Source organism: Thamnophis sirtalis, unplaced genomic scaffold, assembly GCF_051295495.1.
Source record: "Thamnophis sirtalis isolate CommonGarterSnake01/CBP01778 unplaced genomic scaffold, rThaSir2_p1.2 scaffold_3, whole genome shotgun sequence".
Taxonomy (NCBI): Eukaryota; Metazoa; Chordata; class Lepidosauria; order Squamata; family Natricidae; genus Thamnophis; species Thamnophis sirtalis.
This window is the reverse complement of record NW_028261383.1, coordinates 48,059,925-48,087,767: the sequence shown is the minus strand read 5'-3', so window position 1 is coordinate 48,087,767 and position 27,843 is coordinate 48,059,925. Positions and strand designations below refer to the sequence as shown.

The 27,843-nt window shown below is 38.1% G+C and overlaps 1 protein-coding gene across 5 annotated transcripts in view; it reads right to left on the bottom strand.

The window, feature by feature from the left end:
- The window catches only part of MITF (melanocyte inducing transcription factor), a 171,571-nt gene that overhangs the window by 13,971 nt on the left and 129,757 nt on the right, over positions 1–27,843 (bottom strand). For all 5 annotated transcript variants that reach the window (XM_087708873.1, XM_087708869.1, XM_087708870.1 and 2 more), the window contains exons 3-6: positions 15,139–15,366; positions 9,892–9,978; positions 7,908–8,003; positions 258–375 (exon numbers count right to left, since the gene is read on the bottom strand). In XM_087708873.1, the coding sequence (XP_087564999.1) occupies positions 258–375; positions 7,908–8,003; positions 9,892–9,978; positions 15,139–15,366 (529 nt within the window). The remainder of the gene's footprint in view (positions 1–257; positions 376–7,907; positions 8,004–9,891; positions 9,979–15,138; positions 15,367–27,843) is intronic.

The window sequence follows — 27,843 nt, the reverse complement described above, 5'->3', positions numbered from 1 at the left end:
GAAGGGACCTTGTGGGTCATCTAGTCCAACACCCCCTCCTGCCCAAGCAGACCCTACAATGACACTGGCATTTCTAAATTGATTGTGGTGAAGCTAGTCTCTGAAAAAAAATTTTGCCTGCCCCCACTCATCTTTCTTTCAATAAATATAGTAGAAAGTGTTTAATACAACAGGTTGTTTATATTTCTAGCATTGAATTGCATATATTTCTTACGTGGCTTGTTTATTATACTTTTAAAGACAGAGTTCATATTTACCTGTGAGTTCCCTTTTTATATTAGGAAGGTTAGCAGGGCAGGAATTGCTGATGTTAAGTCCTGGAGGAGGCAAACCTTGATTCCCATAGAGGTCCACTAGATTGCCAGAGACAGGTAACTGGAAAAGATAAGAGATGAGATGAGATGTTATCTCCCTGCAAAAATCCTTGATAGTTTTAAAGCTGAGGTTTGGAGCAAATATTACCAACATTTCTGTATTGTTGCTTGACTATTAATATAGCTCCACCAGAAATGAAGGTTATACCTTGATGTCTGAGATGTACTTCAGAGAATGCAACCAATATATGGGTTTTGGAAGCCTGGCACTTAAACAAATTAGCCATCAACAAGTACACAGACATAAACATCTACTATGCACCATTTAATACAGATGATCAAAAAGGAAACTGAAAGACCAAAATACTTGCTCACCAGCAATCAACATCCCTATGAGCAGAGACTCATACCAAGATTAATATTAGACCAACAAACAAAAGACTACAAACAATCAAACTATACCCTAAGAAGGAACCTCAAAACAAGCTAATAGTAAACAACAGCCCAATCAAAAAACCACCACCAAGACTACTTTCACCAACCCTGACAGAGAAAGCCACTAGAATATAAAATTTAAGCAAACAACCAAACACTGATTAAGTTACCTAATTTGGTAATCAAACATCAGCAAGAAAACAACCAAGCTCACAGAGCACATTGTACAGATCCCACATGGTAGGATTGAGTTGTTCAGGGTGTAATCTATAGTTGTCTAATTAATTCACTGTTTTCCAACAAAGGGTATGTTTCAAATACCAGTTTGGATGTTTAAACCTCTCAACAGCCTCAGTCTATTGAGTCCTAAAGCTTAATTTATTCTACAAGAATATTTAGCTAGGTATTAACATGACTTCGGAAGATCTATTTTGTAATTGCTGACTTTTCTTAATATGGCACACAAGACACAATTGCATCAAGGTCACTGAGATATGGCACTAAAACTTTGAAATTTGTTGGGATGGTTCTTTTGTTTTATAGTTTTTAGCTTTTAGAAATAAAAACAAAACATATTACTTTTAGACCATCTGGGATGACTTTGATCCTGTGACCCCCGAGGGCATGGACAGGATTATGGAGAGACTCAGTGCTGCCACTTGTGTGCTGGATCCGTGTCCCTCTTGGTTAGTCTCAGCTTCCCGGGAGGTGACACGAGGCTGACTCCAGGCGATTACCAACGCTTCGTTGAGAGAGGGATTCTTTCCCACTGCCTTGAAGGAGGCGGTGGTGAGGCCCCTCCTTAAGAAGCCTTCCCTGGACCCAGCTTCTTTAGCCAACTTTTGTCCGGTCTCCAGCCTTCGCTTTGTAGTGAAGGTTGTTGAGAATGCGGTAGCACATCAGCTTCCCCAGTCCCTGGATGAAGCTGTCTACCTGGATCCATTTCAGTCGGGTTTCAGGCCCGGATACAGCATGGAGACGGCATTGGTCGCGTTGGTCGATGATCTGTGGCGGGCCCAGGACAGGGGCTGCTCCTCTGTCCTGGTCCTATTAGATCTCTCAGCGGCTTTCGATACCATCGACCATGGTATCCTACTGCAACGACTCGAGGGGTTGGGAGTGGGGGGCACTGTTTTACAGTGGTTCTCCTCCTACCTCTCAGATTGGTTGCAGTTTGTGTTGACTGGAGGGCAGGGATCGACCCCGAGGTGCGCCACTTGTGGGGTGCCCCAGGGGTCGGTTCTCTCACCCCTCTTGTTCAACATATATATGAAACCACTGGGTGAGATCATCCGTGGTTTTGGGGTACGGTATCATCAATATGCTGATGATACCCAACTTTTCATCTCTACCCCAAACCACCCAAACGATGCCCTCAACGTGATGTCCCGATGCCTGGAGGCTGTGCGGATCTGGATGGGGAGGAACAGGCTCAAGCTCAATCCCTCCAAGACACTCTGTGGTTTCTGTGGTTTCCGTCATCCCAATTTGTTCATCTTGTTCCATCTTTGAAGATAGGGGGAGAAATTTTAGCCCCCTTAGAGAGGGCCCGCAATTTGGGCGTCCTCCTGGATACGCGGCTTAGTTTAGAAGAACACCTGACGGCTGTGACTAGGGGGGGCTTTTACCGGGTTTACCTGGTACGTCAGTTGCGCCCCTTCTTGGATCGGGATGCTCTGTGCACAGTCACTCATGCCCTCGTCCTTTCTTGCCTGGACTACTGTAATGCTCTCTACATGGGGCTGCCCTTGAAGAGCACCCAGAAGCTTCAACTGCTCCAGAATGCAGCTGTGCAGGTTATCATGGGGGCACCTAGGTGCTCCCATGTTACACCCCTTATAGGCAGCCTGCACTAGTTGCCAGTTGTCTTCCGGGTGCGATTCAAGGTACTAATTATGACCTTTAAAGCGCTCCATGGCTTAGGCCCAGGGTACCTGCGAGACCACCTACTGCCACCAGTAGCCTTCCATCGTCCAGTGCGATACCACAGAGTTGGCCAACTCAGGGTACTGTCGGCTAGACAGTGTCAGCTAGTGACCCCCAGGGGGAGAGCCTTCTCTGTGGGAGTGCCTTCCCTCTGGAATGAGCTGCCCCCAGAGCTTCGTATAATCCCTGACCTCCGGTCCTTCCGACATGCCCTAAAAAGTTGGCTTTTCCAGCAAGCCAGCCTGGCCTGAACAAAACAAAATAAATTATTGATCACTGTTAATTTTAATTTTATTTTTATTTTTTTTAAAAAAAATGTCATTGTCAATTTTAATTGGGTTTGGGATATTCTATTTAATTTTTTTTTAACTTTTGTATTATGTGTTTCTTTTAATGTTGTACACCGCCCTGAGTCCTTGGGACAAGGGCAGCATAAAAATCTAATAAACCTAAACCTAGAGAATTCTCAGAACTAATTCATTTTAAAATTCGGGTTGCTAGCCAGTGTTGCTTCAATTATGCATATTATAAATCAAAAGGCTAAATATAAGAGTATTAAACAAATAAATGGAATGTTAAAAAAAACTTCGTCATGGTTACTTGCAAGTCTAAAAGAAATCAATGGAGTTTATTCTTTGCTAAATATAGTTAAGAACATTTAGTAAAAAGTATCACAAATAGCTTTTAAGGTTGTATAGTTTGTTGTGAAAATTGGAATGTTTTACTTAAAAAATAACAGCAAGAATGAACAGACCAGTTCTGAAAATATGTGCTCTCTTATTGAGTCAAAGCAGATGAAATACGTATCATGTGTGACCTTTGCGATAATTAATAGCATCTATTTTTTATTGCCTCTCAGAAAAATAAGATTTTCTGTGACTATTGTATCTCAATAGCAAATGAGCACAGCTATCACTGTTACAGACTGGGCTTCTCTTTGCTATTGAACAATGGTATCCTTATTAAATCTGTAGAACTATTCATGGGCTCCAAGAAGGCATCTTTTTTGGGGGGGGGGAGATTTTGCTTATCTTCTACTTTAGGGGATCTGGCATCTGATTAGACCACAAATTCTAAAGATAGTCCCCAATATTACCAAAGCAGGATTACTGTATTTCAATACAATATATCTATCAACATAATTCCTGGATTTGAGCTATGGATTTCAAGTGCATAAATGTACGGCAATTGTGTCTTACTAATTTTTATATGTAAGGCAATCTTCCAAATTAACAGATTACCTGTAGGATGTGTTCTGGTGTAGACTTCAGTAAGAAACTTCAAGAGTGTATGAGTAATTCTGAGATAATGTGCTTGCTGATGGACCAATGCTGTATAGTGCAAATTATTTATATCATATTGAATTACAAACAGAGTAGATGACTTCAGAGAGTTAAAAATTTGTCACAAATATCATGTACTCTGTCATTCTTCCAAAACGGCTAATGTTGCTCATCAGCTTTGTCATCAAGTCTCCCAGCTCAAAAATCCAGTGTCATATGAAGGTTGACATTTTGATTTTTTTAAAAATAAGAGATAACTTTTTAAAAGGTTTTTTAAAGGTGGAATCATATTCTTTCTGTATTAATTCAGCAGAATTTCATAATTGTAGATCCATAGAGACTGGTTGAAATTTTCATCATTTAGGTGAATATTTAATAATTATAACATAACATAACATAACATTATATAATATAATATAATATAATATAATATAACATTATATTATATTACATTACATTTATATTATTATATTATATTATATTATATTATATTATATTATATTATATTATATTATATTATATTATATTATATTATATTATATTATATTATTATTATAATATTATATTATATTATATTATATTATATTATATTATATTATATTATATTATATTATATTATATTATATTATATTATATTATATTATATTATATTATATTATATTATATTATATTATATTATATTATATTATATTATATTATATTAATAATAATATATGAAATAATATTATAGAGAGACTCCTGAAGCTACCCAGCTTATGTTGTGCAGGATTAGGATATACTGGCTATTTTCATACCATCTTGTAAAAATATCAAGGTACAGAAATGTAGATGCTTCCCTGTTAACTGCTTATTCTATTTTCCTCAAAACAAATCATATTGCTTTTCAATATCAAATTTCCAATTTGAATCAAATCAAGTCTCAAGCTGCATCTTGGCTTTTATATCCCTAAAAACATTTCTCCGTATACATTTATCATCCTTTGTCAAATTATTGATGATACCTTACTTATAAAGGTAATGTCTTGATTCTACAACACAATGAAGAAAAAAATCTAAATGGCCATTTAAAAAAAAATACAAGCAAATTTTGGACAGTTCAATAACAACCTTTGACACAACAAAAGCAATTAATAGGGTTAAGATAGATAAAGCACCAGGACCTGATAGTTTATTGAGTGGGTTCTATCAAACTTTTGAAGAGCAATTACTTCTCCTGATGAAAGATTTAATGAACTCTATTTTACAAAGAAACTACGCCTGATTCATGGAAAGATGCATACATGTCTTTGATGCCTAAGGAGGGACTGGATTTCTATGAAAAATTACAGACCAATTTTTCTTCTTCTTAATAATGATTATAAATTGTTTACATCCATTTTATTTGAAAGACTTAAAAAAGTTTTATGAGATTATATACATGAAGACCAGTGTGGTTTTCTACTCAAAAGACAATTAAAAGACAATGTGAGAGTAATCTTGGACATAATCGAACACTTACAACAATGTAGTGATGTATAGTTTCACTAATCCTAGATGCCGGAAAAGCTTTTGATAATTTGAGTTGGGACTTTATGTTTAAAGCAGTCAAAAATATGGATTTTGGACTGGGCTTTCTACAGGGATTGAAGTCCATTTATATATACCAGAAAGCACAGATTATGGTGAATGGAGATTTGATAAAACTATGTGAAATCCAGAAAGAAACAAGATAGGGGAGTCCTGTATCCCCTTTATTATTTGCAACTGTTAGACAAAATAACAGAGTAAAAGGATTACAAATTGAAGCACATAAATATGGACGTCATGCTTTTGCTGATGACTTAGTTTTGATTTTGCAAGACACACTAGAGAATACTGAGTATATTATGAAGATGATTAAAATATTTGAAGGAAATGATGGGTTTAAAAATAAATAAATTAAACACGACAATTAAGCCTATGAACGTGGAAAAGAACACGACAATTAAGCCTATGAACGTGGAAAAGAAGAGGAAATTGGAACTTAAAAATGAACTTAAAGTTGTGAAAAGGTAAAATATTTAGGGGTGACACCCACTAATAATTTTTTAAGTTATATAAAAATAACCATGTTAAAATATGGGAGGAGTTAAAGTTGGACTTACACAGATGGAAAAACTAGATTTTGCATCATTAATCAGTGTAATTCCGTTAATTAAGATGAATGTACTACCCAAAAAGTTATTTCTTTACAGACTGTACCAATATTGATTAAAGATTCTTCTTTTAAACAGTGATGGAAAGATATATCCAAATTTCTTTGGCAAAATAAAAAAACAAGAATTAAAAATAAGCTTTTATAGGATGCTAAAGAATGAATAGGTCTGGGTTTTCTGGATTTCATATTATATTATGATGCCTATTGTTTGGTATGGTTAAAAGGCTGGTTAATTTTGAAGAACCCAAACTTTGTTAGACCTTGAAGGTTCTGATTTAGATTTGGGTGGGATGCTTATTTGTGGTACCATAAAGTTAACCCTGGTTTTAGGAATCATGCTATTAGACAAATAATATATGATGGAAATACAGTATAAAAGAAGAATGGCTAACAAAGTGCCACTTTGATTATCACCCCATAAAAAAACCACACAGGAAAGTGATGCTATTAGATTCTAAATGAATGACATATCGGGATTTACCTATATTTGACAAGATAGATTTCAGATAAACAAGAGAGCAATTAATGAATGGTGAAGTGAAGGATCTGTTTGTGATTGGTTTAATTATTATACAATTTTTAAAGATTTAAACTTGCTAAAAAAAAGTTTGGTATTTGCAGGAGTTAAATCTGAACATGATATGTTTTTATGTTGTGGAGATGACCAACTGATTGCCAAAGTTTATAAACTGTTACTTAAGGTGAATCTGGGAGATGAACTTGTTAAAGATTGTATGGTAAAATGGGTGGGGAAAAATTGGTTACAATACAATGCTACACCAATAGGAGAATGTATGAACCAATAGTTAAAATTCATTTTGAATTACAGTCTGGAGGAAAACATTTATAAGATGATGCACTGTTGATATTTGTCTTCAGATAGGCTGGCGAAAATGTATAGAAGGATTTCCAACAAGTGTTGGAAATGCAACCAAAATGTAGGTATATTCTAATATATGTGATCGACTTGTAAGTATGCTGAATCATATTGGATAAATATCGTATTAACAATACAGAACATACTTAAAATACAAACATTAATGAAACCTGAAGCTTTTCTTCTAGGTGTTATGAATTAATCAACTGGAAAAAAGTTTGGGAAGTTTACATGGTGACTGCTGTGAGGATTGCACATGCTAAGCATTGGGAAGGTAAAGGGGATGCCGACTGGTGGAGAATGGATTTTAAAATTGACTGAATTAGCAGAGATAGCAAAATTAACTGCTTTGATTATAGAGAAAATGGATTAGACATGTTTATGAGAGACTGAAATCCATTTGTGGATTTTCTATGTGTTAAATACGACAAATGGTTAACAGAGGGATTTGAGGATTAGTTTTAATATACACACAAACACACAAATGTGTGTGTGTGTGTGTACTGTACATGTATATGTATGTATATTAAAAAAAGATGTTGAGTCGGTGTGGTTGTTTATGTAATATAGAATTTCTATTATACAGAGATGGAAAAGTTTATAACTATTATAGACCCATTATGTAAGGGGAGGGGAATATATTACATTTTTGATGTACCTTTCAGTATTAAGCTGTGATAGATTTTTTCTTATGTTTAATATTAGATGTACTTATTGGGAGGGGATTGTAAACATGGATTTTGTTGTTGCTGTTGTTAGTGTTAATCGGTTTTTCTTTTTCTTCCTTTTCTTTGTTTTTCATTTTATCTTTGGTGATAAAAGTATAAATAAACATGTTTTAATGAAAAAAAGGTACTAAGAGTGAGAACTAAAAGACACAACAGAAAACCAAATACCGTATTTGCAATTTGTAGAGCAGGATCCATCAAACCAAAGATTTCTTCATTATAACTTGATTCCAAACTGATTATGTCATCAATTACCTCATCCATCTGTAACAAAAGATAAGGAGTATCAGAAATCTTAATTAGGACAAAAAGTGTCCTTACACATCAAACACTTAAAAAGGAAAGACCTTGTAGATATACAGATTGTCCTCAACTTACAACCATTCATTCAATTACAATGGATCTGTCAAAAGTGACTATGACCATTTGTCACACTCGCGACCTTTGCAGCATTCCCCCATAGTCATATGATCAAACTTCCGATCCTTGGCAACTGCATGCATTTATGACAGTTGCCGTGTCCTGGTGTTATGGGATCACTTTTTGCTACTGTCTAACAAGCAAAGTTAATGGGAAGCCAAATTTTCCTTTAACAATTGTGTTACTAACTTAACAACCGCAGTGATTCATTTAACAACTGTGACAGGAAAGTTCATAAAATGGGGCAAAACTCACTTAAGAACTGCCTTGCTTAGCAATGGAAATTTGGGGGTCCATTGTAAATTGTCAGTTTTGGACTACTGACATGAGGTATTCCTCTACCGATTCCCAGATCTTAATCATATTATTCATAATAACAACATTATAAACAACATTTATAATAACCACATTATAAATAATATCTTGTTATATTGTTTCTATTCTGTTTTAAAATGCTGTATTTGAGTTGGAAAGTTATATAAATTCCATAAATAAAAATATCCCAATTTATTTATTTAGGAGCCAGGGCATCGAACTTCTAAACCTTCTTTGATCACCCCCAATTTTTTAATATTAAAAAAAGATTTCCTATTTCAGGATTACGTGAGCCCTACTGTAAATGTTAAGTCTGGCTATAGACCTGTTGTGCATCATATTATGTTAAGGGGATATCGGTGAGAAAAGAATAATTGCAAAATCAGCTTCAGCTTCAAAAAAAAAAAAATCTGTTATTTAATGCCTGGATTAACTAGTTACACAAACTCAAAGCAGCCGCACAGATGAGGAAGTAAGGAAACAAAATTAATTTAAAAGAAGTAATATGAATCTAGTAGAAACCTAGAACCAAGGGACGAAATCCTCAAAAGTAATGCACTATAGTAAGACATCTTGAAAAATATATAGATTTTCCTATTCCTGGTGCTGACAATTGCTCATATCTTGAAAGCCGATAAACAAGGAATTAGTACAAATATTACATGACTATATGCATTTGTTATACAATAACTTCTTAAATAACTACATATATATTTTCTCAGAGGACATTTTTAATATTTAATAAGCGTTTTCACTATACTTTTCTCAGAAATATCAATCCCAATATTCCTTAAACTGAAAATTATAACAGCTAGATTGTAGTATGGATAGAAACTCTTATTTTCTAATTGAGTAGTCTGAAGATTTTGTTGCTTGAAAGGAATTATATTAGGGATTTGAATAATTGGCATTCCTGTAAAGCAAATTATTTTTGGCTATTTAAAAAATGCATTTGCATGTTTTATTGACAGAACACAAATGGATTTAACAATTAGAACAGATCTCCATGAATGAATAATCCGATCAGATCAAAGACCACTGAGTTACTGGGATTTATATCCTAGTGAAAGACTACAAAATTCAAGGCACAGTCAAAATTCTAACACTGTTTGTAATTTCTAACTGTTCTGAGTTTTCTCGCTGTTTCATGCCCAATATTTGTTAACTGGATAAAAGCATAACCAAGTACGCCATATGAAATGCCTGGCTGCCATTTTGACCAGGAACATATCTGTAGGATACATGCTATTTCCAAATGTGTAAATTATTCAATTGCTTTCTAACTGCATTTTAGATAGCGTAGTGAATGGAATGAAATGAATGAATCAATAATCTGAAATGAATAAATCTGAAATAGGCCTGGAGATCTTAACAATCACATAAAGATTCTATCAGATGATATTCAGAGCATACATACCTGCATGCATGACACTCGAGAATGTGTATTCAGAGACTGGCATTCATTTTCGGCTCTGTTGTTTTGTTCTTCAAATTTATAAAAGCCCTGCAACCATGAAAAAAAGAGAATGAATGTAAGAACAAATAAAATCAGAATTGGATAGAGTGCAACAGCAGGATAAAATATCATTTAACTGATATTTAAATAACCAAAAGACTTTAGAACAGAAAGTTAATCCTGTCACAACAGAATAAATCCATCAGATTTTAATAATGAAAGTTAAGGAGATGCAAATACTGTAGTGGTTTCATGAAATAAATAGCACTTATGGCAATCCAAAACTACTTGCTGTACTCAAAAGGTACAATTAAAAAAACAATTTTGTTCTACAAACAAATCAATATAAAAAAATCCTAGAAAGATGCATGCAAACTAGCCTTTTATTCTGATTCTGATTCTGGAAGATTATTTACTAGTCTGTGAAATCAGGTGGTCCTCACAATTTGTTCCCCAATAATTTTCACTACTATGGAGTTCCATACCTCAACAGACATGTTGTCCATTCTTGGTTTAATCCCTATTAAATCCAACTACACTAGCAACCAAGGGCACATCCTGCAGTGGAGAATTATGCACATTCATAATTCAAAAGTCACATCGTGTTCATTTGTTCCTATGGCAGAGTTTTTGGCAGCTAATGAGTCCTCCCCCCCCCAATTTTTAGCGCGCATTGGTGCTTTAATTCTCCTCACACAAATGGTTGTTCAAGTGATGTGATGGAGGTAGATCAATTGTGATAGCGAGGAACATTCTGGGGTTAGTTTGGCTACTGTCCGCCCCGTGCCAACTCAATGAAGCGGTGGACGTGATGAACCGGGGTCTTGAAGCCGTTAGAGACTGGATGAGGGCTAACAAGCTTGTACTCAACCCGGAGAAGACCGAGTGGCTGTTGTGTTTCCCTCCCAATAATTCGGCTAGTATTCCATCACTCAGGCTGGGGGGTCAAATTCTACACCCCTCAGACAGGGTTCGCAACTTGGGAGTCCTCCTGGACCCACAGCTGACCTTCGACCATCATCTGACGGCTGTGACCAGGGGGGCATTTGCCCAGGTTCGCCTGGTGCACCAGTTGCGACCCTACCTGAACCGGGAGGCTCTCACAACAGTCACTCGGGCCCTTGTGACCTCTTGGCTGGAATACTGCAATGTGCTCTACATGGGGCTGCCCTTGAAGAGCATCCGGCGACTTCAGCTAGTCCAGAATGCGGCCGCGCGAGTGATTGTGGGTGCACCTCGGTTCGCCCACATAACACCTATCCTCCGCGAGCTGCGCTGGCTACCTGTTGATCTCCGGGTGTGCTTCAAGGTGCTACTTACCACCCATAAAGCCCTTCATGGTAGTGGATCTGCGTACTTGAGAGACCGACTCCTGCCAATTACCTCCCTGCGACCTATTAGATCGCATAGATTAGGCCTCCTCCGAGTTCCATCTGCCAGTCAGTGTCGACTGGCAACCACACGGAGGAGAGCCTTTTCAGTAGTAGCTCCGACCCTTTGGAACGATCTCCCCATGGAGATTCGTACCCTCACCACCGTCCAGACCTTCCGCACAGCCCTCAAGTCCTGGCTATCCCGTCAGGCCTGGGGATAAAGATCATAATCTGTCCCCACCCGAACGATGAATGAATGTTGAGTACTATTTTTACTCATGTATTGTTTCATGTTTACTGTTTTGTACCCCCTTCCCTATATTTTGTAAGCCGCCCTGAGTCCCCTCAGGGAAAAGGGCGGCCTATAAATAATAATAAAACTAAAACTAAACTAAACTAAACTACTCATAAATGGGTGTTCTTTGACTGGCAAAGACAGCTATTTTGTTGAATGCACAAAATTCACTAAAAAGTATCAATGTTGCCTAAGTTCCAAAAGTTTGCCTACCTGTGTTAATTGGCTTTCATGACAGGAAATTAGTCTAAATTTGTTCCTTTATTGTTTATCGAAATATTCATTGATTACAACTTTAAAACAGAAGTCCCCAACTCCATGGCCATGGCCCACTACCAGCCTTTAGCCTTTCAGAACCATTTAATTGAAACTGGAAAAAAATATATGAGATTTTAATTTTAGGATTTGATGCTTAGATAAGTTTATGATGATAGAACTATTGTTTGTTATGGTATATTCTAGTTCAAAAGATCATTGATTTATGTTTTTATCTGTATCAAAAAAGTCATAACTTCCATTTTTATAATTTTTCTTTTTGCTGTCCCCCCCCCTTTTTTGTTATCTCATTTCCTTTTTAATTCCTTTTGATTTTTTTGAATTTTATACTTTTTTCAAATTTAATAAAGTTTTAATACCAAAAAGTTCTGTGTGTGTGTGTGTGTGTGTGACAGAAAGAGACAGAGACAGATTAGAAAAAATGAACTCTTTAAGCACCTTTTAAGCCAAAAGTGGTTCAATGACATAGGGTCAGTCATTCTCCTTAGCCCAAATTGAGGAGTCAAAAAACATTTACCCACCAACCCTTATTGGATCAGATTATGGTTTATAATCTTCAGTAAAAAGGCTTTCATCCAGCAGTGAACTGATTTGGATTGAAAGCAACAATAGTGGTAAGTCTATGCATTTTGCATCCATACCTACTAAAAGCCTTGTTCAAAGGGAAACTTTCATTATGTTCAGAAGAGCATCAATAAGAAACTTCTCTTTTTTGTACGCCTTCTCATTTTGCAATACATTTATTGAGATGGATTAATGAGCTTGCACAGATTTACTAAATGCAGTGCTCAAATGTTTACACCAAAAGAATCATTAAAATTAGTTATTTTATTTTAATTAAAATAAAAGTTAAAAATTAAGAATAAAAAATACAGTTTTTAAAATAACACACCATCCATTCTGTCTAGGTGGGGCTGGACATTGATCAACAGCCCCAGGCCTGCCGGAACAGCCAGGTTTTGGTGGCTTTACAGAAGGCCGAGAGAGTGGAAAGGGTCCGGATCTCTACGGGTAGATCGTTCCACAGGGCTGGAGCAGCTACAGAGAAGGCCCTCCCCCGAGGGGCTGCCAGCCAGCATTGTCCAGCCGACGGCACCCTGAGGAGGCCCAACCTGTGAGATCTTGTTGGTTGTTGGGAGGTAATACCTTGAAGCGCGTTCGGAGACCAATAGGGAGCCAGTGCAGCTCGCGGAGGATGGGTGTAACATGGATGTATCTAGGTACACCCAATATCGCTCGCACGGCTGCATTCTGGACCAACTGTAGTCTCCGAACACTCTTCAGGGGCAGCCCCATGTAGAGCGCATTACAGTAATCAAGCCTTGAGGTGACAAGGGCATGAGTGACCATTCGAAGTGCCTCCCGGTCCAGGTAGGGCCGCAGCTGGTGCACCAGGCGAACCTGGGCAAAAGCCCCCCTGGTCACAGCCAACAGATGGTGTTCTAATGTCAGCTGCGAGTCCAGGAGGACCCCCAGGTTGCGGACCGTCTCTGAGGGGTGTAAAATTTCACCCCCCAGGCTAAGGATGGAATGTCTGGACTATCCTTAGGAGGCAACATCAATAGCCACTCGGCCTTGTCTGGATTGAGTGCAAGCTTGTTCGCTCCCATCCAGACCCTGACAGCCTCCAGGCACTGGCACATCACTTCTACTGCTTCGCTGAGTTGGCACGGGGCGGACAGATACAATTGAGTATCGTCCGCATATTGATGATATTTGATCCCATGCCGGCATATGATGTCACCCAGCGGCTTCATGTAGATATTAAATAGGAGGGGGGACAGGACCGAACCCTGCAGCAGACCATATTTGAGGGGCCTAGGGGTCAATCTCTGTCCTCCAACCAACACCGACTGCGACCTGTCTGAGAGGTAGGAGGAGAACCACAGTAAGACGGTGCCTCCCACTCCCACCTCCCGTAATTGTCGCAGAAGGATACCATGGTATTTTCACTCTTTGCTCATTTCCCTGATGGGTTTTTTTCCTCTTTTGCCACCGGCATATACCATATTGATGTAAAATACTTTCATGGTGCCTTATTAATAAAAACTGCAATCATACATTATCAAGTTCATGTTTTCTATTTTTCAAGCAGCTTGTGTGTCCAACTGCATTCTCTAAGTTCCCTACCTTTTTGTGGCGTGCCAGTTACACCCTCTCCTGGATCAGGAGATCATTCTCTTGGTCATTTATGTCCTGGTCCTATCTTGAATGGACTATTGCAATGTGCTGTAAATGGGGCTACCCTTGAAGAATATTCGGAAGCTTCTGCTAGTGCAGAATGTGGTCATGGGATCAATTTTGCGGTCCCCAAGAATGATGCATGTAACATCTTTGCTGCTGGAGCTACGCTGGATGCTGGTTTGCTTCCGGATCTAATTACCTTTAATGTCCTTCATGGTATTGGGCCAGGTTACTTGAGGAACTCATCTCAATTCACTCACCTGGACAGGTAGGGAATGAATGTTATGGACGCTCTGGAATATCCTCCCTCCAGAGATGAGGCAGACCTTCACTCTCCTGGCCTCTGAAGGAAGAGTTTAAAGACTTGGTCCTACAAGTTTGCATGAACAGCACGCAACCCTGGTGATGGCTGGTCCCATCTTTTAACTTATTTTATTCATGTTTTATTGGCTTTTTTAATAGATGCATTGCATTTTTATATGTTTTTAGGCTTTTGTGTTTTTTAACTATACACTTCCCAGAGTCACTAATGGTATCCAAATTTGACAAATGCATAAATATTGAAATTATGTGGAAAAAGATCTACATTGGATTCACTCATGGGTCTCTGCAGGCAGTTAAACAGGGATTTTCAGAAATCCCAAAGTGTATGGGTCATAAGGATAGAGGGAAAATGTGCTTAATGGTTAATTGGTTGTGGTCAATTAGCAATGAAAAATTCAACTAAGATCAAGTCAGTGTGCAAGCTAAATCCATAAAAAGATTTATGTGGGAACCTGCAAAAAAGTCAATAGTATAATGCTTGATTTGCATGTGTCTAAGTCCTAAGTCTATATTTCAAATAGGGAGAGAATAACTATAGTTGCTCTTATGAAGTAGTTCATGCTTTTCATTTAGACATATTAATATTTATAGTTTCTGTTTTAAGGGAAGTTTGATGCGCTGTTCAAAGATCTATTCCCAACTAAATATAGAGGACTGTGAGACCAATCAAGTATTTTCACAACCTGAAGAAAAAGAGACTGCACAAAAAACATAGCTTTTAAAGCATCAAAGGCCAAAGACAAAATTTGCTCTTACCTCTTTTTCACAGTTGGAGTTTAATGTAAGCATGGCCATAGGGCTGTTTGGTGCACTGCTTCCAGTGCCCGGTGGCATAACGTGGTCAACGGGCTGATTTGGGCAAGGTAAGCTTAACGCCTGATTGTTGTGCTTATTTGCTAACGTAGTTGAGAGGTATTGTTTGACTTGTTGCCGTTGAGCTTGTTGGATGTGGTACTTGGTGGGGTTTTCCAGGTGAGTCTGCACCTGTGGACACAGAAGGAAAAGATGCAGCTTCTCATCAGTGTTTGGGAATCAGAATTTCTCTGAATATTGTGTTCATAGAGATTTACCCATCCTTTATCTAACACTGATTTTTCCCACCACATGAAAATAAAGTTACGTGTAGAAGAAAAACTGTATATTAATGTAAATGCATTGTTTAACAGACAGGAATTATTATATTATTATATAACAGATAGAACCCTGCACATCAATACTTTAAAAGTATCAGTAATTTATAAAACTTAAATAATAAGCTAATAACCAGAAAGGTATAAAATATACATTTCTCAATAAAATCAGTTGATACACATACACTTCATAAAATGTATTCCAATAATTGATGCATTTTATATACATTGGAGTTGAACAGCTATAAGAAATGTGAATGAATAAATAAAAATAGAGAATGATATTCAGAAGTCTTTTTAAATGTCTTTGCTACTGTTACAAAAAGAAAAAAGAAAAAGAGAACATACTCTTAAAACCCTGAAAATGTACACCATTGTAGATACAATGCTTAAGCATATACTTTTTCATCACTTCGAAATTGATTTTATTTGACTCAATTGTTTTGTGACATTCAACTATGAATGCTACAATCTAGTCTATTAAAAAAAACCATGATGCTATATTAAAAACAATGCTTCCCATTTCTCTACAAATATCCATACTGCAACCACATTTATTATATTTATTAAGAAAAAATCCCTTGTAATCTTCTCTAAATTCCATTATACCGTAGTATGCAAAAATGCATGCAAGCATATATCTTTAGTCCCGGTAAAATAAATAGATTTAAGTAACTGTAAGTGAGAGAGTGCTTGAAGCACACAGGGGAAAAAAGGAAGGAAGTAAGGAAGGGAGAGGGGGAGAAAGAAAGAAAGAAAGAAAGAAAGAAAGAAAGAAAGAAAGAAAGAAAGAAAGAAAGAAAGAAAGAAAGAAGAGAAGAGAAGAAAAGAAAAACTCACCTGATAATGATTATACTCAAGCATTTCCAGCATGGCATCTATATAGTCCTAGGAATGTCTGGCAACTAGTTGGACAATTTTCATTTTATTTTCTGTTCTATCAGTTCAAAGGCACAACGATGGACGAAGCATAAACAAGTTCTTCCAAATATGGCACAAGTAACTTGGACATTACATCTCAGGCTTCTAATAACCATAAACTAATTTCTTATGCATGTAAAAAACGGTTTGCACAGGGAACCTTTTTGTATTTGTGTGCAAATGTGTTTGTGTGTTTGAGAAGTTACGTAAATTTAGCTTGGAAATTTTGGTACTATTTTTTTTCCACAGCTTTGACGTCACACTTTTTTTCACAAACATAAAAGGCCCTTTTAAAGTGATGGGTTATCAAAGTCAGATTGATTATTTGCTTCAGGCCAAATAACTATTCAGCTTTCGTTCCAGTCACCAGCAAACAATGACATTTTTCTTTAGCAGTATGATTACTTGTTTTAGGCCACAGTTAAGATGACATTGCACAAAAACTACTGGGTCAATTTGTTTGCCTTATTCTCTACTGTTGGGGAAATATTGCAGTCTCTTGATGAGAGGATGTGGGCTGTTATCAGAGCCTCCATGTTCTCACAATGACTTACTGTCTTCAAAACATGGCTGTGCTATGCTTCTTACCATGCACTACTGTGTCTTATAAATTAAGGCTGACCTCATCATTGTAGGACACTACTTGCCTCATGTGTGCTCCATACAAGTTGAAGGGCTGTTTCACACAACACGCTAACATCTCTGTCTGAGTTAACAAACCTTAATAGCAGTGGTAAAATTCTTTTTTTTTTTACTACTGGTTCTGTGGGTGTGGCTTGGTGGGCATGGTGTGGTTTGGTGGGCGTGGCCTGGTGGGTGTGGCAGGGGGAAGGATACTGCAAAATCTCCATTCCTACCCCACTCTGGCCCCAGCCAGAGGTGGCATTTGCCGGTTCTCCGAACTACTCAAAATTTCCGCTACTGGTTCTCCAAAACCCGTTAGAACCTGCTGGATTTCACTCCTGCTTAATCGTATAAAATGTGATCTAATGCATAAACCATGTTACAGCTTAATGTGACATTCTGATACTCTGAGCCACAGATTGGACTCCTCAAGTGCATGGAACCATCGGCTACTTAATTCCATGTTAGCATAGTTAATGAATTAAGTGAACCCAGTTCATTTGCCCAATGCAGTGTACAAGTATTCCTTGACTTCACAACCTTTCAAAGTTACAATGGCCCAGAAAAAAGCGACTTTCAACCATTCCTCGTACTTATGACCATCACAGCATCCCCAACAATCAAAGTTCAGACACCTGGCAACTGGTTGATGATAGTTGCAGCACCCCCAGATTATGTGATCATCATTTGCAATATTCTCAGTCAGCTTCTAACAAACCAAGTAGCAATAGCACTTAGATTTATATACCGTTTCACAGTACTTTAGAGCCCCCTCTAAGCAGTTTACAGAGTCAGTATATTCCCTTCAACAATCTGGGTCCTGGGTTTACCAACCTCAAAGGATGGAAGGCTGAATCAACCTTGAGCTTGGTGAGATTTGAACTGTCAAATTGCAGGCAGCCGGCAGGCAGCAGAAGTAGCCTGCAGTACTGCATTTTAACCATACAAAGAAAGTAAACAGAGGAAGCCAGATCCTCTCCCCCACAAAGGTGGGGCTCACTTAAAAATAGGAGTGAATCACTTAACGACAGCAAAAAAAAAAAGGTTTTGATAACAGGCATGAATAACTAAACTGCCTTGTTTAACAACAGAAATTCTGGCCCCAATTATGGTTGTAAGTCAAGGACTACCTAGATATATGTTCTGCCTTGCCTACAATCTTGGAAAAAATTGCTTAAGGATTATTTAAGTATATCCAACCCAATTTCAATGTACACCAAAGTCCATAAATTTTGTGTCCCAAAATAACTGCTACAGACAATGTTTGCTATGGGGTACAAAAAGTGAGGTTTAATATGTCTAAAGGATGGCATGTTGAGGGAAGTCAACAAAAGATGATCTGCCCCAAATCTTGTCCTTCAGGTCTTCTATCAGTACCCCCAGTACCACTATAACTGGGCCCTCCTACCTACAAGTCCTCCTCTTTTCCCCTTTTCCATCATTCTCATCAAATTAGGGAGTTAGGTCTTCACAGCATATAACAGCTTCTATTAAAATTTACTACTAGTGGTCTTATCAGCAGCAGCAGTTCTAGTGGTAAATTTCTATATAGGCATCATTAATGAGCTCTGGTGGTGCAGGCTACTTCTGATGACTGACAGCGGTTTGGCAGTTCGAGTCTCACTGGCTCCAGGTTGACTCAGCCTTCCATCCTTTCAAGGTCAGTAAAATAAGGACCTATATTGTTGGGAGCAATATGCTGACTCTGTAAACAGCTTACAGAGAGGGAATTAAAACACTATGAAGCAGTATATAAATCTAAGTGCTATTAAATTGTTAACTTCCAGACATGTTCAGCGCAAGTGCAATGTCTATGGAGCATTTCTATAATGCTTTATGAACATTTCTCTACTTTTTAAATTAATTCTCACCCAAACCCCAATACTTTTCTCAATAAAAGTCATCTTCAGAGGATTTTCTTGAGGAAAAATGGGGAGCTTTTTGACATGAAATCAGCATATTACAAGAATTTTGAAGTTGTCCTGCCTTGTTAAGGTGCAAAGTGACTTTTGTCATTCTAGGAAGGAACTTGATATTCACTACAGGTAATCCTCAATTTACAACCTTTTTGTTTAGTGACCGTTCAAAGTTACAACAGCACTGAAAAAAGTGACTTAGGACCTTTTTTCACACTTATGACCGTTGCAGCATCCCCATGGTCATGTGATTAAATTTCGGATGCTAGCAACTGGCATGTACTTTTGATGGTTGCAGTGTCCTGGGGTCATGTGATCACCTTTCGTGACCTTCTGACAAGCAAAGTCAATGGGGAAGCCAGATTCACTTCTGAACATTGTTAGTAATTTAACTACTTCAATGATTCACTTAACAGCTGTGGGAAGAAAGGTCATAAAATGGGGCAAAACTCAGTTAACCACTGTTTCATTTAGTAACAGAAATTTTTGGCTCAATTGTGGTCATAAGTTGAGGACTTATGACTACAGATTTCGGATCTATAATTTGCTGCCAAGCAAAGAAATGGGTAAGTAAGACATAAAAAACTAACTTCTTGTTGTTTTTATTTTTAATACAACTATTTCATTTTCTTTTAAAATTACAAACCAATATATTTTTGCATATATTGTACTTGGCTGGTTTCAATTCCTTTTAAAATTTATAAGCACAAATCCACCCAAATTTCTAATACTGGTGTGTGTATAAAGTTAGGATACTAATATCTCAATTAATCTATTTATACTGTCAATCTCTGAAAAATATTTCAGTATTAGTACAAAATACATTGAACTAGAAAAAGTCAATTCATATTGTTCCCATGTTCAGAAGGGATATTTGTATTTTATTCAGAGCAAATTAATTTATTGCCATTATTAATAATTCTGAATTACTTTCTGGTCTTAGAAACCCAACCCTATTTAAAATTAACCTTATAATTTTCAATTAGCATGTGACATTCTGTTTGTACTTAGTGTAAAATCATAAATGACCCCATTTAGAAAAATGAACACAAACTTTAATTGCATTAAGCTAAGAAAATCTTATAAGGAAAAATGTCACTTTTAAATCCCAGCCAAGTCTCTTCGTGTCATTCAGCTAACATCAGTAGGCAAACAAACATAACCACACTTCAAGTTACTGTTCAAAGCAGAGGAAGTTTAGAATAAACGAACTTTTGTTCCTATAACGGTGCCTTAGGGACTGAGATTTATAATCATAAAAATCAAACACTTTTTTTAGCCTTTACTCTCATTTCTATGAAACTTTTGTTTTAAAATGTCATGGGATCAAAAATTAAAAGTTAAAAAAAAAGATTTTAACAATCAGTGATGCCAGAATACAAATTGTACCAACCTACAATATAGTACAATAATTGAAAACTGTTTCAGGGGTTACATGGGACTTTTCAGTTTAGTCTTGTTTTACTTTTTAAAAAATGAGTTTAGTCACTGAGATGAAAATCTATTTGGAAACATAATGTTAAAAACAGACTATCACCATATTAAAGAACTGGGTATTTGCAATCTGCAGATATTCATATAATTTTACAAAATTCACATTTTTTTAAAAATTGTGTCTGCTTCTTAAATATGCCTACTTTGACTTATGACCGATGAAACATGACCTACCTGAAAAAGAATACTTCATCCAAAGTTGCAATGGTCATGTGACCAGTGACTACTCTTTGCCACTTAGGAACATGGCTGCATTTACAACCATTTTCAGCAACCCATGATCACATGACTGCAATTTACAATGGTTTTGCTAAAAACGGACACTTCTGGTTTTTTGGCAAAACCTTACCTATAGCAAACAATGGGTCCATGTTTACAATCATGGCATTCGCTTAATGACCACAGTATTTGCACTTACAAAGAATGACCAGCATTGTTGCGTAATAATGCCCACTGCAAAAAACATAGTAAAATCAAGTTGGTCACATGACTGGTTCATTTTTACAATTGTCACAACATACAATTGCAGTGGGCACTTTCCATTATGGTTGTTTGTTGAGAATTACCTGTAGATCAGGATACCTGCATAGCTTTAAAACTCTATATCGAATGGGCAACCTATGTCTCTCTAGACATTAGTGAAGCATCTTGTAATAGCAAGTATATTCCGGACAACAAGAAGATTTTGTCTTTTGTTCAGAATTATCTTCCTTTTTGGTCAATATAGTACTGTAGTTTAAATTTGTTTCCTTCACCATTGGCAATACTACTAGAGCAGGGATATCAAACTCGCGGCCCAGAGGGTGGGTGCATCACGTGTTGGCCACTCCCACCCCCAATTTAGCGAAGAGGAAAAAAGTCATGATATGTTACATGATGGGAACGTGACGATGCGAGTTTGATACTCCTGTACTAAGACCTAAGACCTGCATCAAGACCTCACACAGCAATCTAAGGCATCCCCAAGTTAATAGGACAGTGCATAGCTGATAATCTCCCCCAAACCTACAAAATTGTCCTTCATTCTGTGTGATCCTATATCACTTTTATAAGACAGTTGTAAATCTATTTTTGAGAGAATGTGAGCAACAGTAATAGATAGGTTTTTCCTGACGCTTGAAAAGAATGTAAATGTAAAAGAGATGTCAGCAGAACACAAAGTGACGAGATACTATCACTGATGCCATAAAAGTACATCTTTACAAGTCAAGGAAGCGGCAATCCCATAAACTAATGTCCATTGGGTCACAAAGAATCACCAATGACTGCACAAATGAGCAACAAACCAATTCCAGCCTTTCAAGAAGAGACAATTAAAGGGAAATTAAGTCACTGTTATTTTCTCATCCTCTTATTCAATGTGGGATTGAAGCTTGAAGATGGCCGTTTGTATGTAAATAGCATATATCATAAAGGTGGCATTAGAGAATCATTTTTAAGCAAAGCTCTCAATGCTACATCCTTCCATTTGTACCATACCCACCAAGATTCTTTTAATATGCTTACTAATGGGGGGAAACAGAAAAGAAAAATATGGATCACTGACATAATCCTGCAACTTGAACATCTCTTTGCAAACAAATAGAATTGGAGAATACACAATGTATCAGAACACTTTAGGATCGTCCAATTCTTAGAAACGATTGTTACAGGTAGTCCTCAACTTACAACAGTTCCTTTAGTGACTGTTCAAAGTTACAGCGGCAATGAAAAAAGTGATTTAGGAAAGTTTTTCACACAACCGTTGTAAACTCTCCATGATCATGTGATCAAAATTCAGATGCTTGTCAATTGGAGCATATTTATGACAGCTGCAGTGTCCGAGGATCATGTGATCACCTTTTGCGACCTTCTGACGGGAAAATTTAATGGGTAAGCCAGATTTACTTAACAATTTGATTAATGTAACAGCTACAGTGATTCACTTAACAACTGTGGCAAGAAAGGTCGTAACATGGGGAAAACTCACTTAACAAATCTTTTACTTAGCAGCAGAAATTTTGGGCTCAATTGTGGTTGTAAGTTGAGAACTACCTATGCAGGCTTATTCTTGAAAGGCAAGTCTGGAAAGCAAAGCATCTGAGAGAGAGCAATCAAATGAGGAAAAACATTAGTATGTCCTTCCTTTATTCTAGATGCTTTTCTTCCAAATATTTTTGCATCATATTATTTCAGAGTCCAGGAAAGATTTTCATTTATGCTGGTAAATATGCTGAGTTGTTTGGTATGTTTCACTAAATTGGCTACCATGGGATCTTGTCCATTTACAACATGTCTGCGTGGGAGACAAGTTGTTAGTTGCAATTTACTAGACGATAACCACAATTGAGTCCAAACATCTCCTATAGGATTTTCCCAATTTTAACTTTGTACTTTGTCTGGACAGTTGAGTATAATTCTAAGCAAGGCACCAGAGCTAACACAATTCACTACTTGTATTCCCTCCAGAAAGTAGAAAAAACTCATTCAGTCCAAGAAACAGGCTTGTAAACAAAGATGACAATGCTGGATAAGGCAATGATTTGTAGGGGTGTGTGTGTCTGTGTTTGCATTTTTAAAAAACATATATATATAATGTTTTTTTAATGCAAATTAGATTAAAATGTATAGTTTTGCATACAGTTCTGGCTCACTGTAAATATTCATTTAAAATCAACCATGTTTTTTCTTAAGATTTTGGGTTTATCTGATTTAATCTTTTTGCCTTTGGAAAACACACAATTATTCAATAGCAGGTTACCCAATCCTCTTAAAATGGTTGTAAAAAGAATACATATCATTTGACCCCTGCTCTGAAAACAATGCTTCCAAGATGCCCTTTCTTCTACTGACACAGAGGTTAAATCCCTGTATCTACAATGTTGTTTGTAAATAAAATTGTAATTAGTTGTACAGAGTTTGCTTGGAGCTTCTTTACTAAATATGTGCTAAGATTTGGCCATACAAAAGGCCATTACAGTTTGAAACATCATATAACAACAAATCTAACTTTGGGAAACTGACTTGGAACAGGTAGATGTCCAAAACCGAAATTTTTGTTGCACATTTAAATAGTAAAAGATGCTGTTATAGTATCAAAACATATTTTTTTACTTGCCAGCTATTGCCACAACACAAAAGAACACTTGTTTTACAAGTATGACCTTTTTTTTCATGCTACATGCTTTTGCAGCAATGTTAAATTGCCACAGGGATAATTTGGCAAAGAATGAGAGATTCTGTTAATTCAAAAGTATTTTGTGCCACTTAAATCCCTTATAGCTATTAAGCGTCACAGTTTATGGTAAAAATAAAGCCAGCCAAAGTCAATCGTTCATTGTCTACAACTTTTTATCATCAGAAATAATTTTTAAAAGATTATCATTTTATTAACATTTTATTGAATATTACCTTTTCTGGGGAAAAAGCCACTTTAAGAATCATATGGTAACGTAAGTTGATATTGTGCTGAATAGCTTGGTTTTATTTCTCTGCTTAAATGAGCTATGCTGTTATTTATGTGTGTATTGAACTTTACCAAACTATAATAAAATAGCTTCTGATACATCTTCACTGAAGATGATGATTAACCACTAAATATAATAGCAGTAATAGCAATAGCAGTAGACTTATATACCGCTTCATAGGCCTTTCAGGCCTCTCTAAGCGGTTTACAGAGAGTCAGCATATTGCCCTCAACAATCTGGGTCCTCATTTTACCCACCTCGGAAGGATGGAAGGCTGAGTCAACCCTGAGCCGGTGAGATTTGAACTGCTGACCTGCTGATCTAGCAGTAGCCTGCAGTGCTGCATTTAACCACTGCGCCACCTTGGCTCTATATAAGATTTTCCAGTCACCTTCATCTTCCTTTTTGCTATATTATACAATTGTTTCAGAAGTCATGGCAGCTTGGTCATATAATAGACAAAAGGGGATACATTATACCTGAATGGCACAGGGCACTACCCATAGTGCTTTAGGACTTTATCAAAATTCCTTGCACTGCTGTGATTTGATGAAAATTATACTAGAAAATTGACTAAGGGGTTCTTCACTGCTAGTACAACCCTAGTGGAGAGCCCAAGTGCCAGAATTGTTGATATAAAATAAAAGAGAGACAATTGAAATTTACCATATTCATTTTGCACTATAACCCCGCATCTGATTCAAGCATATACTGTGCTAGTGACAAGTTAGGGACAGATGAAGATGGGAATGAAAATGGAAATTTCTATGACGTAAGCTTCAAGTATGTCCGCTACAATTTTGTCCTCATGCCATGTATAGCTAAGGTGACTAGATGTTAACATTGGTAAAGTGGGACACCATTGACCGGGGGGGGGGGGTGTTCTTGATTAAATATTTTTAAAAAATCAGGACTTTTAAAAAACGTCATGGGATGTGGGACAAATTGTTAAAAATCGGGACTGTCCCGCCAAAAGCGGGACGTCTGGTCACCTTACTCTATAGCCAATAAGCACCTTCTACTCAATGTCGCCCAATCCTTCACCCATGTCATAATTGCTGCACTATAATATGCTTCCCAGTTAGGTACTCCGAAGCCTCCCAGTTCTTTACGTTTTTGCAACGTTTGGGCTTTAATTCGTGCTTTCTTGCCTTGCCATATAAATTGAGCCACTATTATCCCCAAGGATTTTTTTAAAAAATTGTCCAATTTAGTCGGTGCCATTTGAAACAAAAACAGAAATTGTGGTCCCTTTTTAAACCCCAATGGAGAAGCCCAGATTCACTTAACATTTGTAATTTTTGTAATTTTAATAGATTTGTATGCCGCCCAATCCCGAAGGACTCCGGGACTTACATAAAAGCAACATAAAAAATATTTAAAAAGATTAAAACACAAGACAGTACAATTTAAAAACAGAAAACACAACATGCACTCAGTTATAATGGGGCTGAAGTTCAGTCAAGATCAACAGCCCCAGGCCTGCCGAAACAGCCAGGTCTTAACAGACTTACGGAAGGCCAGGAGAGTGGGGAGGGTCCGGATCTCAGGGGGTAGATCATTCCAAAGGGCTGGGACAGCAACAGAGAAGGCTCTCCCCCGAGGAGCCGCCAGGCGGCATTGTGTGGCTGACGGTACCCGGAGAAGGCTCGCCCTGTGCGATCTTACTAGACGCTGGGAGGTATGCTGCAGGAGGCGGTCACGGAGATATCCAGGTCCTAGGCCATGTAGGGCTTTATAGGTAATAACCAGCACCTTGAAGTGTGTCCGGAGACCAATGGGAAGCCAGTGCAGCTCACAGAGGATAGGTGTAACATGGGTATCGCTCGCGGGGCTGCATTCTGGACCAATTGTAGTCTCCGAACACTCTTCAGGGGCAGCCCCATGTAGAGCGCGTTACAGTAGTCGAGCCTTGAGGTGACGAGGGCATGAGTGATCATTTGGAGTGCCTCCCGGTCCAGGTAGGGCCGCAACTGGTGCACCAGGCGAACCTGTGCAAAAGCTCCCCTGGTCACAGCTGGTCACAGCCATGTTCCTGACTTAACAACCACCATGATTCACTTAACGTGGCAATAAAAGGTAACAAACGTCTCCCTTAGCAACAGAAATTGGGGGATCAATCCTGGTGGTAAGTCGAGGATTGCCGGTAGCCAATTACAAAAGGCAACTTTACTTGGAACAGGTGAGATTGTGCCCAGATCCCTTTCATGCCAACATCCCATCCTGTCCATGGGGAGAACTCCACAGGCGGACAAAAGCCCCCAATCCCCTCTCAACCTCCAGCTGACTCTGCCATAACCACACATGACATTTAGATGCCCTTCAAAGGCAAAACTCAGGGGGCTGAATTCTATAGGGGGAGGAGTAAAGGGGGGGATTTGAGGGGCAGCCCAAAGCACCGTCTGTCTAAATTTGCATCAGGCAGGCAGTAACATTTTCATAGACCATGATCAGAGAAGCAGCTGATCCTATGGAGAGACTCCTCCTGCATTCAGTCCCAGGCCTACAAGTGGAAGTACCCCTTCCTTCCTTCCTCCTTTCACCTTTCTTCCTTCCTTCCCTCCCTCCCTCCCTCTTTCTTCCTTCTAGCCTTCCTCCCTTTCCATTCTTTCTCCTTCCTTCCTTTCTCTTGCCTATCTACCTTCTGTCTTTCTGCTCTTTAGATCTCTCTTCCCCTTCCCTTCCTTCCTCCTTCCATCCTTTCACCTTCCCTCCTTCCTCTCTTTCTTCTTTATTTTTCTGTTCTTCCCCTTCTCTTCTTTTCTTCTTCCATTATTTTCTTCTTTCCTCCCCTCCTTCCCTTCTTTTTCCTTCCTCCTTCCATCCTTCCTTCTTCCTTCCTTCATTCCTCTTGCTTACCTACCTTCACCTTATCTGTCTTTCTGCTCTTTCCCTCTCTTCCTTCCTTTCTCCTTCATTCTCTCTTCTTTCTTCACTCACTCCCTTCCTCCTTTTCTCTTCCTTACCGAAAGTAAGGTGACCAGATTTTAACATTGGTAAAGCGGGACACCATTGACCGGGGGGGGGGGTGTTTCTTGATTAAATTTTTTTTTAAAAATCGGGAGTTTTTTAAAACACCGCGGGACGTGGGACAAATTGTTAAAAATCACGACTGTCCCACCAAAAGCGGGACGCCTGGTCACCTAATGCATACCTACAACTTATGACTACAGGTAAATCCACGACATACAACTACAATTGAATCCAAAATTTCTGTTGCTAAGTGAGGCAGTTCTTAAGTAAATTTTGCCCCATTTTACAATCTTTCTTGCCACAGTTGTTAAGTGAATCACTGCAGTGTTTACGTTTAAGCTTCCCCATTGAGTTTGCTTGACAGAAGGTTGCAAATGGGAATCATACAATCCTGGGACACTTCAGCCATCATAAATATGAGCCACTGGTTAAGCATTCAAATAATGATCATGTAATCATGAGGATACTGCAATGATCATAAGTGTGAAAGACTGTCATAAGTGACATTTTTCCAGTGATGTTGTAACTTTGAACGGTCACTAAATGAACTGTTGTATGTTTAGGACTACCTGTATAGGGCAGGAAACACATTTTTCATTGAAAGGCAACATTTTCTTCATGTCACTAAGAGGAACAAGAAAGGCAGCTTAGTAGAGTTAAGAGAGGGGTATCAAACACAAGGCCCAGGGGCCAGATCCAGCCCACGATGTGGTCAGATCCAGCCTGCAGGACCATCCTGGAAAATGTAAGGGGCTGACCCACATCACTTCGGCCCGATCTACCTAATGCGAAGAGGAAACATCGGGCCAGCGTGGCTTCGGCCTGGTCTACCCAGTGCAAAAAGGAAACATGCCAGAAGTTTGAGGAGTGGTGTGAAGCTGGCCACATCTACCCAGTCGGTCATGCCCATCCAATCACACACACCCTCCCCGAGGTCAACCACAGCCCTGATGCAGC